This window comes from Botrytis byssoidea (assembly GCF_014898295.1).
Source record: "Botrytis byssoidea strain MUCL 94 chromosome Unknown BBYS_031, whole genome shotgun sequence".
Lineage (NCBI taxonomy): Eukaryota > Fungi > Ascomycota > Leotiomycetes > Helotiales > Sclerotiniaceae > Botrytis > Botrytis byssoidea.
The window spans coordinates 197,148-211,763 of record NW_024065872.1 but is presented as its reverse complement, the minus strand read 5'-3'; the positions used below and the strand labels follow the sequence as shown (position 1 = coordinate 211,763).

Below are 14,616 nucleotides of genomic sequence, written 5' to 3'. Positions count from 1 at the left end.
TGGGATATTTACGCCCAACTTTATCATGCAACAGAAACTTTGGAAGAGTGAATTGTTCCTTGAGCTTAATGATGAAATTGAATGAAGAGCTTTGAGTATGTCATTAAGATAGAAATACTTCCCTCATTGTCCCAAATTCCACGAGAGAGGATCTAAAATCGTATTGGGAAGTTAACTTCCACATATCATATTTACATCATGGTTCAACTTTGCACTTCTTCTTGATTTCATGACTATGCACCATGCACAATCATCGATTCAAAATTAAAATTGTAACCTCCAAACATTACATATAATTATGTTTAGAGTGCTGGATGTTTTTTCCTGCTCATTTCTCAAGAAGTTATCTTTGTTATCAAGATCAGGTGCTTTACACCATATATAAAATCTCCCTCCCTCCCCCCATTAAATGCCAAACCTGAAAGTGAATTATCTTAATAATTACTACAGCTCGCCATAAGAGGATAACTACCTATTACCATTATTACAATGCTTTCCGTCGGCAATCTTTAAGATATTCAATGGTAATGAGATTATCTTTTATTCGCACTCTACGAAATATTTCCTCTCTATTTCAATCCTAATATATAAACTTTACGGAAGTACTAGAAATACCCAACCTGCTCACCCGTCCATCTTCTCATGTTCCAATTTCCACGCTACAGAAGCGAGAAAAATATATCTATATATTATTACTTTGAGCCCTCAGACTTCAACTCTCCTGGTTGAGTCTATATGTAGATCATGATATATAATACTATATTATTATTGATACATGTAGCAATATTACTTCTCTCTCTTCCTTTGATCTTTCTGTTTGAATGACCACTCGGAATTTATATTATAATTTACAAACGCGGGAGAATATTAAACCCAATTCAATTTGGAAGTCTCGAATCTATAAACTGATAGAATGATTTCATATACAAGTCTGGGGTTGACACTAGTATAATTGAGATATTTGAGTAAAATAGGATATATACTTTTGTTCTCATGACTTGAACTTTTTGAAGAAATAGGAGTGAGTTGTATTGTTGGGTTATACTAATGTGGGAGTGTTTTCATTATGAAATAAGTATTATAAGATAGTAAGAGGAAATAATACAAATAACCACAAATCGTATATAAGTTGATATATTCAGAGATTCCTATTACCAACTCACATACCGCTAGGAGAATATTCATTGACGATACGATAAAAATATATGAATACCTCTTATAGAAAATGTAACCAAACCACAAACGTACCCCTTACTTTTCATTCTCGATTTCATTTCAATATTACCTTATGAAGCGTTTCCCACAGAGATCAAGAAATTTCCGTATCAAATCAATACTTATAACTTACTAAAAGAATCTTCCACTCTGATATCAATCTATTAAATCATTGAAACAAAGACATGAACAGATATAATATACTACCACTCAATAAGAATTATGATATTAAACTATAGAAAATCGACATATCTCATCCTCCAACAACACTTCAATCTCTCAGACTTTAACTACCATCCGTTCCATCTATGAATTTCGTACGAAATCGAACGAGACTCAAGTATACTATAAATTTAAAAGCCCATCTAAAAAGCTTAGTAGAGATAGGAAAACCTTACGAGATTCCCCTCGCATTCCACTTTAATCCAATTAAATCAATTCGATTCACTCCAGCGATCTAGACTTTCGATGAAGATAAATCTTAAAGAAACTCCATATTTCCTCTCTCTATCGTTCAAATGACCCGAATACCTACCTAGTTCCCTGCTTAATGAAATCTCAGTAGGACACTATGAATGCACGCACAAACGCACAGTTACTATTCAATTGATCATTCATCACTGATGAGATTGAGATGAGACTACGTCAAGGTTCGAGAACCGAATTCGAAGATGCACTTGCTACCGATAATTTGGGGGTATTTTCTGAAACATCAAGATTTATACCTTTCTAACCCTCTCAGCTGGGGAGATCTTGCGAAGAAACATACTATACTTCGTACATCGAGAAACCCCCACTATCTTTTATTTTGAAGAAAATAAACATTTCAACATGTAAGACCTTACCCACTTGATCGATTTCTTGAAATCTAAGTACTCAGTTCAATTCCTTGTATAATGTAGAGACAAATCAAAACAAAACATAACAAACCTACCTCATTCATTCATTCATCTTATCTCATCTCGGAATAAATGCACCATATGTATCTAATTCGATCACATATCCTCTATATCTCGTACGAGAATTCGTATATTTCCATTCCTATTATAAACCATTCCGATTGATTCAATCAAATCCAGTCAGTGATGAATGATTAATCGCCAAATCATTTGTTTCATCTTTCCATCTCTTTGTCTTTAATTGTAAATTGATCTTCCATTATGATGATTCGATAGAGAACTACTAGGAATATCGTTGTATTATGATTTCTATATATAAAATCTTCCCGTCTTGAACTATGATCGATCAATCGAACAATCGAACATTAATCAATTTATCAATCAATCAGTCAGTCAGTCAGTCAGTCAGTCAATCAACATACCAAAGCTTACCTACTACCTTTCACCAGCGTCGTATCGAAATTCCCAAGACCCTGTGTATTGGATCTGAATATTATGTATGTATGATTGCTTATTTTGTGTCGGGATGAAACTTGGAAGAATGAGGCTTGGGAATTTGATTAGCGAAAAGTGGCGTGCGTTAGGCGGGATTGGGGTGTGCTGAATGGGAATTCAGGGTATTCGGTTAGAGTTGCGTTTGTTTGTGATACTAAAGTACATAGGTGCGTGCCCAGGTGACATTAACGCTGTAACAATCAATTCCTATATATCTAGAAATTTCAAAAATCGAGTGATGGAATGAGGGAATAATTTCCTAATTCTATCTTTAAACATAAATGTTCAGTACATCATCATCACAATCGTCATCCAATTCAATTCCCTTTATAAAATACTTTACAACTACGAGGACATAAAATTTATAAATAGAGCCACCATACTAACCTCCCGTCACCAGCCTCAAAAAGCCCCAAAGTAAAGATCAATAATTGATCTCAGCGCCGACCAAAATGGCGGTTTTAATGGCGGTTCTATCCGTCCCCATTCTTCCCTTCCCAGTTTGAGAGCTCGTTCATTCCACCATTTAAAAGCTATCCCTTTGGTTGATTTTATTCTCAGAGGTTCAAGAAATTAAAACTAATTTTTACCCGATCGATGGATGAACTAACTAATTCATCCTTAGACTTCCCGTCGTGAACCCTAAAGCACAGACTTGTAGAGTAGTTGAGTTGACGTTTATCAATCAATTATAAGTTATGATGGGTTGATTTCTAGAAGTAAGTAAGTAAAGCCTATTATATCCATTCATCATCTACCTGTCTACTATCTACCTGTCTACTATCTACTTATCTATTAACATGACGAGATAAATCTCAAACAAAAAAGTAACTTCGATCAAGTACAAAATCGAGATTTACGAAGTACAAAGTACGATTGGTGGAAATCTCAACTCTAAATTTAAAGATTCTGGACCTACGTTCGCTTCCACCCAGAGGAGATATATCCGTATCCGATGTGATGTGATGAGACTCATAGTGTAAGAGGTAGTCAGGGGAAAAGGAGAAAAAGGAAGAAAGAAAGGTAGAAATCAAGAAAAGAGAGAAAGAAAGAAAGATGACTAGGATTGAAGTCGGTTGTGCCGCTGAAATCATCCGATTTTGGAAATTGTAGATGTTGATGGGTAGGATTTTCGGCGAAGAGAGGGATGAAATGGGTCGATGTGGCGTAGATTGAATAGTTTATGTTTATTCTATTCTATTCTATCCTATCCTATCCTATCCTATCCTATCCTATACAATATGGAAATTCGAGACGAATGGAGGTAAGACAAGGACAAGTATCCATAGAGTATGGGTATGTATCAAATATCAAATCACAATTTCCAATTCATGAAATTTATTGGTACAAAGTACAAAGGACAAAGTACGCACGGAATATAATATTGTTTTATTTCTTACCATGTTTCAACCAATCCCAATATCAATACTAATACCCAAGAAAATATATCTTCAGCTTATCGAACAAAGCTATGTCCTCTTTCTCTTTCTCCATTTTCATACATGAATTCCTTTCCTATCTCCGCCGCCCCATCTTCTTTCCCGGGGAGATACCAGAAACCGTATTTTTTCCGAATAGCTGGTACGGTAACGGTGCATTGGGCATGTAAGGTAGAAGCATCAATCCGTAATTTTACCAGACCCATTGTAGCTCACCACATGAATATCATTGTTTGAAGCTTGATCTCGGTGATGTAAGTACGATGATTGCGCGATGTTATTCCGTAGCCAACAAGCAAGTAAGTAAGTAAACAAGCAAGTAACTACTCGAGTACTATACAATCGATATACTCATTTACTGTACAGTCTGTACTATCTGTACGAAGTATGAAGTACAATAGGAAGATTTCCCATTCATTCATCGGGGAAAAGATAGCCGGTTTCTCTTTACTGTAATGGAATATGCTACGTATGTAAATGCATCGTATCGAACCGTATCGTATCGTATCGTATCCCCATCCTCGTGTTTTCACTCCTTTCGATTCGTGTTGTGTTTGTGTTTGTGTATTTCATCAATCAGTACGACCAACTACCACACCTTACAAATCGTGATTCATGTAACGATTGAGGATTCCCAAAACCTCACGTTACACTCCTTCCCCCTCCCAACGTATTTTAACCAATCCAAAGTTCAGATATCATTATTATCTAGCCCCTCTTTCGATTTTTGGATGTGTGTGTGTGTGTGTGATGGAATTAATTTATGTATATGCTCCGTACACGGATGGAATATAATTTTCATGCACTCATGTTCCATTGTGATACCGTTTCCTGCAATGCTGCGACTTCATACCGCATGGCATTAGTATGTGGGTGTTTCTGGAAATGTGTTGGTGTACGGTACGGTTGGGATTAATTTATATAAATGTTTATTTGGAATTGATGGGTCCGGATTGATTACCTCCAAACCGAGGATGATGGCATGATTTTAGTCTGTAAGTATGTTTGTTGTGTTGGAGTTTGAATGCATGGTTGGTTGTATGTATGTTCACGGAGTATGTATGGATATATGTGTGTGTATGTATGTACCTAGGCTGACTGACTGGCTGGCTGGAGTGTGGTACAATTACGTTGATAGCTACATTGAAGGGGCTTGTGATGATGCCTTGTAATGCTTAGACTAAGGTATACTAATATGCTGAAGAAAGAGGAGAAAGGGTTAGGTACACCGGACATGTCACTGGATATTTTGTTAATTTTTGTAATGTGATTGATGAAGTAGAATCACCTGGTGAATCATTTATTCAATGATATATATTTCGGCAATCATATATTTCATCTACCGTTATTTTACTTGAGATTCTATCTAGACATTAAAGGATGCCTTATCTACACTACGTATAATTCCATACCGAGTGAATTTACTTCCCCTCTACCAAGTCTACTTGGTAAGTCTTAAAAGTCAAAGGAAGAACAACTGACGAATAGAATCATGCGTATCGTAAAATACGAAAGCTCTCATCTCATTCGTTCATCTCACCCACACCAAAATCACTGATCAAACCATATCTAGGTTAAATGCAGGGTAAAAAAAGCCAAGACCATTCCAAAATATTACCGGAGTACACATCTGGATTTCTTGGGAAAAATACCAATGCCATGGCAAGCCACCAAAAGAAAAACCCAACTTAAGTACCGGCTGATTATGACAAAGAAAATGATGACTGTTTTGATTTTTGGGTATCAAATCATAATGGATAATTTTGAATTTTTTTGGGGACAATGCCACACTGGTAATATAATGTTTACTTTTGGGTGTGTGACATCCCTTCACTATCCGATGATGGATCTGATTGAGTGGGGTTTTAGGGTCGATCAAATTAGCGCTCGTTCCATTTGATAATTATTCAGGGATTTCTAGGAGAAGGGAGGGGTTTTGAGGGGGGTCTTGAGAGGCGAGAGAGGGTCTTGAGAGGATCTTGCTTTTTACCGTTTATTGGGTTGAAACTTATAGAATGGGATGGGATGGCGGGATGAACGGGATGTTCATGCCGTATGCAAAGTCGTGAACAGGTAAATTCTTAAATCCCTGATGGGAGGAGGGAGGATATCGATCCCTAGAAATGATTTTCCTAATCGTGAGGGGGATTCCATTTTTAATACTTTGAGTGATGTCAGTTTGTTATATATATATTCTGCTTTCTTTTCCTCGGTATTGGGATTTGGATTTCATGATATCGTGATTATCTGATCTCTTGAAGTGGGTGATGTTGAATGTGATGTTGACCGTGACGTTGACCGTGATGTTGACTGTGATGTTGAAGTATGTAATATATGGAATATCGTTATGTCAATAAGGAGGTAATGAAAAGAAATCATTTGAAACGAAATCCGTCCTTGTCGTCGATAGTCGACGCGTAAATCATCAATTTCCCAAATCATCATACATCTTCCTTTAACTCCACACCATCCATTGACTGGGATGTTTTCAATTCGTGGGTCAGTAGGTGCAGACTTGTTTAACTAAATCTCGAATAGTATCATTCTACCTATTTATCCTTGACTTACCTACTTGGTGGTTCCGCGCGGCCAATAGGTAGATATAACGGGTATCAAAAAATGTTACCCTACCTTTCACATATGAATTGAGTAATGGTGCTCCGATGTTAAGATTTGCCGAGCGCGTTGATGATTTGATTGTTGAAGATACGAATTGAGATGAATAATTCGATGGAATTTAGGGGATTTGGATTATTAAGAAACATTTTGTTCGTCTTGTCTTGAGATTTTCGCGATCAATGAAGGGGGGATAACCGAATGAGTATAATCTCGATTATCATACCTATTTACCATTATACTTAGTTAATTTGATCAGATATCAAAAAATACCGGAAGACACAGCTATGAACAAACAAAGAATATTCTACCCAATCATTATATGTACATTAAGATCTTCATGGTTCTCGAGTCTCGACCGAGTTTGACCCATAACAAAAATATCCTTCATTGATCAAATACCCTGGGGAATATCACCTATCACCGAACTCGACTCTTTAGATACCGGTAGTAGATATCATCTATCATTGACATATGAAATTTACTCCTACCGAGGTATCTAATCTTAAAGATTGTGATGAATATAGATGTTTATTAATTCTCTTTACTTTTTTGATGGATATTTGACTCTATTCGGTATCTGTTTACCGTTGTAGATTTGATATTCAATTTGAAGGTTCGGGGAAATCGGAAGACTCTTAGATTCCGAATATTTTTATTCTGTTTGATATCTAATAACTAATAACCTCCACCAGTGCTCTTAAGAAACTAAATCCGAAAATCTACGAATACTTAACAAAAGTACCCCAGTAATTTGATCCATCAAAGAACACGGACATATACCAAAATTGTACAATTTGACCACACATTCATCTAGAGTCTAGAGGTTTCAATAGTGAGGTTACTCCTGTAGTCGTTCCTGTAGTCATTCCTGTAGTCATTCCTGTAGCCATTCCTGTAGCCATTCCTGTAATCATTCTTCAAATCATTCTTCAAATCCATCCATCTTACATGGTGAGTGGGTGGGGGAAAGGAGGATGTATTTCAAGTTGACCTTAGACAATAGGGATAGATTAAAGTTTTCCAACCCTACGAAAAGTGAAAATATACCCTAGTATAGTAACATGTTTTGAGGTTATCCCTCTAATAAATTTAATCGATTAGTACATATTTACGGTCATAAACCTTTTTTGGCTTGGAACCCTTGAATGATGAAATATTATTATTTTTCTAAATCATCCTTCAAATCAATCCTACCCCCTCCCCCCCCTCTTCTAAAACAGAACCCTTTTATTTTGTTGGAAAAAATCCTCATCGAATAATTGGATCGAATGATATTTACTTTACACCTTATTGTTGCATATCAACAAAAAACTTCAAACCAGACCTAATGTAATCATAAGTACATTGTCAATTTTTTTCCCTCAAAACTCAAAATATTTCTCCTCCTTTCGAATCTTCGATACGTGTCAAAATTACAATCTTATGAGAAGTGGAGTTTAAGAGTGGTCAATTGTATAACTTTTGTTATAAATCATTCAAATCCAAACTCAAGTTCGAGACCACCACCACCACCATCACCATCATCATCACCCGAATCAAATTACGAGTACTCTCACACATCACTCGTGAACCCTCGAATATCTTTTTTTCTTCTTTCGAGTTGTACAAGGAGGGTATGTCAGCAAGGAAAGGCTCAAGAACTTAGACTACCTACTTTTACCATCACAATCACAGTCACATTCACATTCTTGAAATCAACCTCGCCATAGTTTTGATTTCAACTTCTTTGAATGATTCGAAATTCAGCTCACTTCAGCTCATCTCATCTCATCGCATCTCATCGCATCATCGCATCATCATCTCATTACTTCTAATATTCATTCTACCCATCATCATCATCTTATTTACCATCCCATCCATTTGGAACCACCACCTCGATCGGTACATTTCATACATTTAACAATATCCACGGTATCCAAACAAAATTCAAGCAATTCCACCATTCTCCACCAACGACAAGCCATCAGAAATACCAAGCATTGTGATTATTCTGGAACTATCAAGCCCCCACATTATTTTACTTTTTGGTTCTCTCTTGTCCCGTCTATCTGGCACGCTGCCTCGCTGGCTCGCTAATTTCCAATCATCCCATTCATCTCCCTTTTCTCTCCTCTTTTTCTTCAACCGATATCTACCTACATACAGCTGAACTTTTGATTAAAGAGGTCAGTCAGTCAATCATCTTGATAATATACATAGTCAAGATACACATACACAATATTACTACATTACTACATTACTACATCACCTCATACACTCATTACGATTCTTACTACTTACAACTACCACCAACTATCGTCTCAAACATTTCATCCTAATATATCTTTTTGTCATACAATTATTCAAGACAATTGATTACCACACCAATCACTCGATACAATCTTTCACTTCCTTTTACATAATAGTTTTGGGAAGACACAACATATAATTATCGTCCTATTTTTGTGGTCTCCAATATTTTCCCTGTATACCGGTACATTGGTTCCGAAACGCACGAGGCAGACGATCGATTGAAGTTTAATCGTAGTAACATTTCACACCCCAAAGTCGAAAGGGGATTTTATTTTTATTCTACAAGGAGATTCATACGCCACTTTTGTTAGGAAGGGAAGGAAATTTTGAGGAGAAAAAAAGTATAAGTGATTGATGGAATCTCGAATTTAATTTTTGAGGGTTTCGATTTTACTTTGAGTGTTGGGTTTCTGGGGTCTGGGGATTTCTTCGACATACATTCCTCATATTGGTTCGATCAATTCCATCGTTCAATCAGTTCAACCCTTGACGAATTAATTTCATTAAATCCAAGAATCAATTTCGACAGATCGACAACCACTACAGACTACATACGGACAACAGACTACATACGGACAACAGACTACAGACTAGGTACGGACTACGGATTACGGAATATATTTCAAAAAATAAGACCCCGCAACAATGATGAGTTCTTCAGCGCAAGGAGCACCGAGAGCACCGGTAGTACCCACAATACCTACAACATCAAATGATGATAGAAAAAAAGGATTAAGTCGAGTTTTAGGACGAATGAAGACAGTTTTAAAAAGAAGTGATGGATCAAAAAGATTATCATTTGCTGGAAAGTCTTCAACTTCAACTACAGGAGAACCAAGGTAAGCGATGAATATTTTAATATATATTATTTTCGTTATTTCTTTTTCACCATGTCTACGTATATTTGTAACTTCAAAAATACGTAGGTTCAAAATTTGAGGATTGAACATTAAGAATTAACGATTGGAGTTCATATTTATTAATAATTTATAAATTCCTTAGTGTCCCCAAATCCACTGATCAAGCATCCAAATCAAAACCAATACCAAAATCAACACCAACGCCAACGCCAGAACCATCTAAGGAAATACCCATCACCATTCCCACTGTCGACGAAACGAAACAAACTACTGATACCACTACCAAAACCGCTACCAAAACCACTACTTCTAGCGCAACAAAACAACAACAACCTAAATCCAAATCCAAATCTCAATCTGAATCTCAATCTCAATCCCAACCAACAAAAGTTTCTCGAGCAGAAATTAATGCTGAAAGAGCTCGAAAATTAGCTGAACGTTTTCAATTACAAATCGAACCTCATGAATGGCAATCTCTTACTGGAGAAAAAGATGTTTGGAGAATCGAAAAACCTATTCGAATGAGAATTCATAGATCTTGTCATAAATGTGATACAACATATGGTGCCAATAAAATTTGTACCAATTGCGAACATCCAAGATGTACAAAATGTCCCAGATATCCTTTAAAGAAAAAGGATAAAGGAAGAACTGCAGTTGCCAATACAGGACCAACAAAAGTGGAAGTTGATAGAGAATGGAAAAAATCCGAGAAATTAATCATGACTTTACCAAGTCAAAAAGTGGGTGGTCAACCTTTGGTTAGGAAAAAACCTACTCAAAGAGTTAGAAGAACTTGTCATGAATGTTCCACTCTTTTTACTTCTGGAAATAAAATTTGTACAACTTGTTCTCATACTCGTTGTGCTGATTGTCCTCGAAATCCGTATGTTTTATTTTTATTTTTTTCAAGTTTTTGATTCAAGTTTTCTTTTCCCCCTTTATTTTTGTTTCTCTATTCCAAATAGTCTGCCTCCACGGCAGTGGCCCCCGGAGGGCCAGCGGAGCGTCATTTCATTTCATTTCATTCTTCATGGGGGCAAGCCCCCAAACCCCCATAGCTCGCTCCGCTCGAGAAGAAAATTAATTTCTTCCTTCTCCTCCATATTCCATTTCCCTTTCCCTCATTTAAAACTCGTAAACTAACAAATGGACCTCAACAGATCCAAGAAAACGAAATATCCCGATGGCTACCCTGGTGATCAACCATCCTCTACAAACAAAAAATTCGCATGTCATAAATGTGATAAAACTTTCCCTCAAAATTCCTCATCGGATCCAAAGTCTAGCATGCAAGAATGTACAAGGTGTAAGCATGTTAGATGTGATATGTGTATGATAGCTGTTCCGCGGAAAGTAGTACCGGAACCGGATCCGGAGGTGTTGAGGAGAGTAGAGGAGAAATTGAGGGGTTTGAGTATTAGACGGCCGATGACTGTGAATGTGGGAAGTGGGAAGGGAAGCGGGAAGTGGTAAGCAGGAAGCGGGAAGCGAGGAGCATGATCGAAAATGGAAAATGGTCAAAAGAAAATGGAAAGAGAAGGATGCATGGACGGATCAATGGGCAAAAAAAAAACATATATCGGAACTTCTTACATTTTTTCACAGCATTTACATTTTTGCATTTCTCAGGTTCTACATTTCTTTGCATTGCATTGCATTGCATAGGAACGATGAATGAAAGAAGGAAATTCAATCGATGGGGAAAGATGTCGAAAAATCATTTTTTTCGAAAGAATTATAAAAAATTATGAGGTGATGAATTAGCGAGCGTTGATTGTGTATGGATGGATAGGATATATGCATGCGCATTAACATTTTTGAGTTTAAGTTTGAGTTTGTTTCTTTTTTTTATACATTAGGTTGCTTTAGTTTGGGAGGATTGATTGATACCTTTTTCTGTTTTTTTGAGATATTTAGGAGGGTTGTGTGGAGGGTTGTGTGGAGGGTTGTGTGGAGGGGGAGTGGTTGGAACCATGGGTATGGTGTGTCGGGTGGGAAAAGGGGTTAAGTGCGAGGTGCGAGAGAGGAGATAAGAGATGATGAGAGGGGACCAGATGAGAGAATACAGAAACGGAGTAGATGTATTAGAATAAATACATACATACATACGTTTGATACAATATGATGCTATAAATTTGTCTACTAGGTACCTATTAGTGTGACTTTTTGATTTTTTGAATGGTGAAATTGTGGAGGTGGAAGGTGGAGTAGTGGGATGGATATATAGATGGGAATATACGGAATTGGAAGTTGGAAGTCGGAAGTTATTTTCTCGGTTGTTGTCTTTAATTGGTCTGAGTGAGCGAGCGAGTGAGTGAGTGAGTGAGTGATGTTAAGATTATAGTTTTATTGTGATTATTGGGATTATCAGTGTGTGAGGGTCTGCGGACTTTGGTGTGCGTAGGTAGTTGTGAGTTGGAGTTTGGAGATGAGTTAGGATAGGATGGAATTAAATGAGGTGAGATAAGAAGAAATGAGAGAAACTATGATAAGATGAGAGGGGATAATGAAGTAGTAAAGTTGAATTAAAAAGTAGAAGATAAAAGATCTTTACCTAGGTACCGAGTCTTTAATTCGGATTGAAGGTGATAGGAAGGAAAAGGGAGACGGGCCTGAAATCGAATCTGTGGTAGAAGTAGGTCCTATTTATAATATTCCGTGATATCGATGGGGGATTTATCGAAAGAAATCATAATGTGTACGTACTGGATTCTGAAGTTTATGGAAGGACGTTGATGTTTGTTTTAGAGTATGATACTAAAAACGCCGATCTTGATTAATAATCATAGGGCTGAAAGCTCCGATTTAAATATAGTTTCTACTTCATACGCCCATCATATCCTGGAAAGAGTCATGATTTGGAAGGAATTGTGTTATTAAAATTCTTGTGGATAACAAGTGAATGATGATACTGATATTTGATGTTTCATATTGAAATTATGCAGAACCTTAAGTTTTTACCTCAAAGTTTTTGGATCAGTCAACTCAACTTTATATCACAAGTCAGCGTGACACCCATGAAGGTAGTGATTATGAGCATTGAGGACAGTGCGTGAAAAAATTAAGCTTATTTGATGCTTGATATGGGATGATGAAGATAATCTGAGTTTATATTGTCATTGGAAATGGAATAAACAACAATTTCAAGAGTCTTCGGAACGATGCCGTCGATTCTTAAGAATGGAAAGTCTCAGAAAAAAAGTATGTAATTATGAGATATAAAAGACTATGAATTGTCCAAAAATGGTTCTCTAGTCTGCTAGATTAAGGAATAGACTAAAAGGCTTAAAATATCTACAAATACTCAATCGACTTATCAAGTAGGGTGATCATCTACTTTGAACCACGGAATTTCTGCTCAAACTCGTTCACTTTCCGAACAATGACCATCCTCCTGGCTCCTACATTTGAATCTTTCCAATACCTGCATTGGCTACAATACTGGCCTTGACAACACTGGCTGAAGTAGGAGTAACCAAGTACTAAAAATTTGGTGGTTAGCAAATTTAGATACCAAGAAATGTTGAAATAACTTAGATGGATATAAATCAAATGAGTAAAAATTGGATGACGCAAATACTCACAGATGAATCATATTGCTTAAATTTAGCCAAAGCCGATGTGACTTTAAGACTGGGCCAAGTACCAGAATTTGTGATGGTGTTAAGTGGACAATTGCGACCAAGATAAGATGCACAAGCAGTGGAAGATGCAGAATCGGGAACATTCCAAACATTACCACCTTCACCACTGAAATGTAAAGTATCACCCTCGAGAACGTTGCCTTCAATGAGTGTATAAGTTCCGTCATAAGTTTCGAAATCGTGATCAGCATTATTGGCCATGTAGTTGTTGGTAATTTGAGCGACGGCACCAGTACCACTAATCTTTGGTGCGCGACCTGATAAGTTGTGCCAGTAATTTCTATCAAGAGTGAGGAGGTCATTAGGACCATCAATCATCATGGTCCCTGATTTGAAAAGATTAAATTATTAAAGTTCTCGCCTTTTTTAACGTAGATTCAGAGTATAATTGAACTATAAATATGACAACTTACAGTAATGATTGGCATATCACAGCACAAAAGGATAGTCACCTTACTATTCAAGAAGACTAATACTTGTGTCTTTCAAGGTACTTTGGAAATCTGAATACATGTAGTACTCGATCTTCCTGATTTAGGGAATTGTGACTGAATTATCTATCAATAATTGACCATCATTGACCATCCATTCTCCAGAGTGGCGTTGTCATTTCTTTCCTTTTCAGGGTTTCCATGACAGCTTTCAATTATCAAACAAAACGTAACTACGTAGAAAAAAAATCACTACGAGAAAGCACTCATCTACAAGCATGAGAGACTCTTTCTGACTTCCAGAAAGAGCACGCATGTATAAACAATCATCTCCTCTTCCGTATTCCTTTTCAAACACCCGCGTTCATTGTAACCCACATGAACTTCTTTATATAAATCTCTCTCCACACTGACTCCACTACTTCTCACAAATGTGGTGGGACGGAATTTATCACACCAAATATATTCACTAACCTTTCATCAGCATGATGTACTCTAACACACTTCCTCTATTACTCATGTGGCCAGAAAGTATGCAATACTCCACCTAAATGTGGACCACCGATATCTTGTATTTTACCACCTTAAGGGACATGTTTATGTGTAGAGTGTGGCATACTTTCTGGCCGTACGAATAGTCACTTTACCAAAGCAAGAGTTTATGTCTTCTACTATTCATCACAGAGTCGATATCTTAGGACATCTACCCTGATAGAAAT

At 36.9% G+C, this 14,616-nt stretch overlaps 3 protein-coding genes across 3 annotated transcripts; 1 reads left to right on the top strand and 2 right to left on the bottom strand.

Annotated features, from left to right (window-relative positions):
* Positions 1–4,065: 4,065 nt before the first annotated feature.
* On the bottom strand, positions 4,066–4,254 carry EAE97_010867 (uncharacterized protein; the record flags this gene model as incomplete). Its single annotated transcript, XM_038881382.1, has 1 exon — positions 4,066–4,254. The coding sequence occupies one exon, from the start codon at positions 4,252–4,254 to the stop codon at positions 4,066–4,068; it is 189 nt and encodes a 62-aa protein (XP_038727772.1).
* Positions 4,255–9,604: 5,350 nt separating this feature from the next.
* EAE97_010866 (uncharacterized protein) lies at positions 9,605–11,295 on the top strand (the record flags this gene model as incomplete). The annotated part of the gene is made up of 3 exons (XM_038881381.1): positions 9,605–9,798; positions 9,962–10,705; positions 10,983–11,295. 3 exons carry the CDS (start codon positions 9,605–9,607, stop codon positions 11,293–11,295), a joined length of 1,251 nt encoding a protein of 416 aa, XP_038727771.1.
* A 1,928-nt stretch (positions 11,296–13,223) lies between these two features.
* Positions 13,224–13,787, bottom strand: EAE97_010865 (uncharacterized protein; the record flags this gene model as incomplete). Its single annotated transcript, XM_038881380.1, has 2 exons — positions 13,224–13,304; positions 13,407–13,787. The coding sequence occupies 2 exons, from the start codon at positions 13,785–13,787 to the stop codon at positions 13,224–13,226; spliced, it is 462 nt and encodes a 153-aa protein (XP_038727770.1).
* Positions 13,788–14,616: the final 829 nt, after the last annotated feature.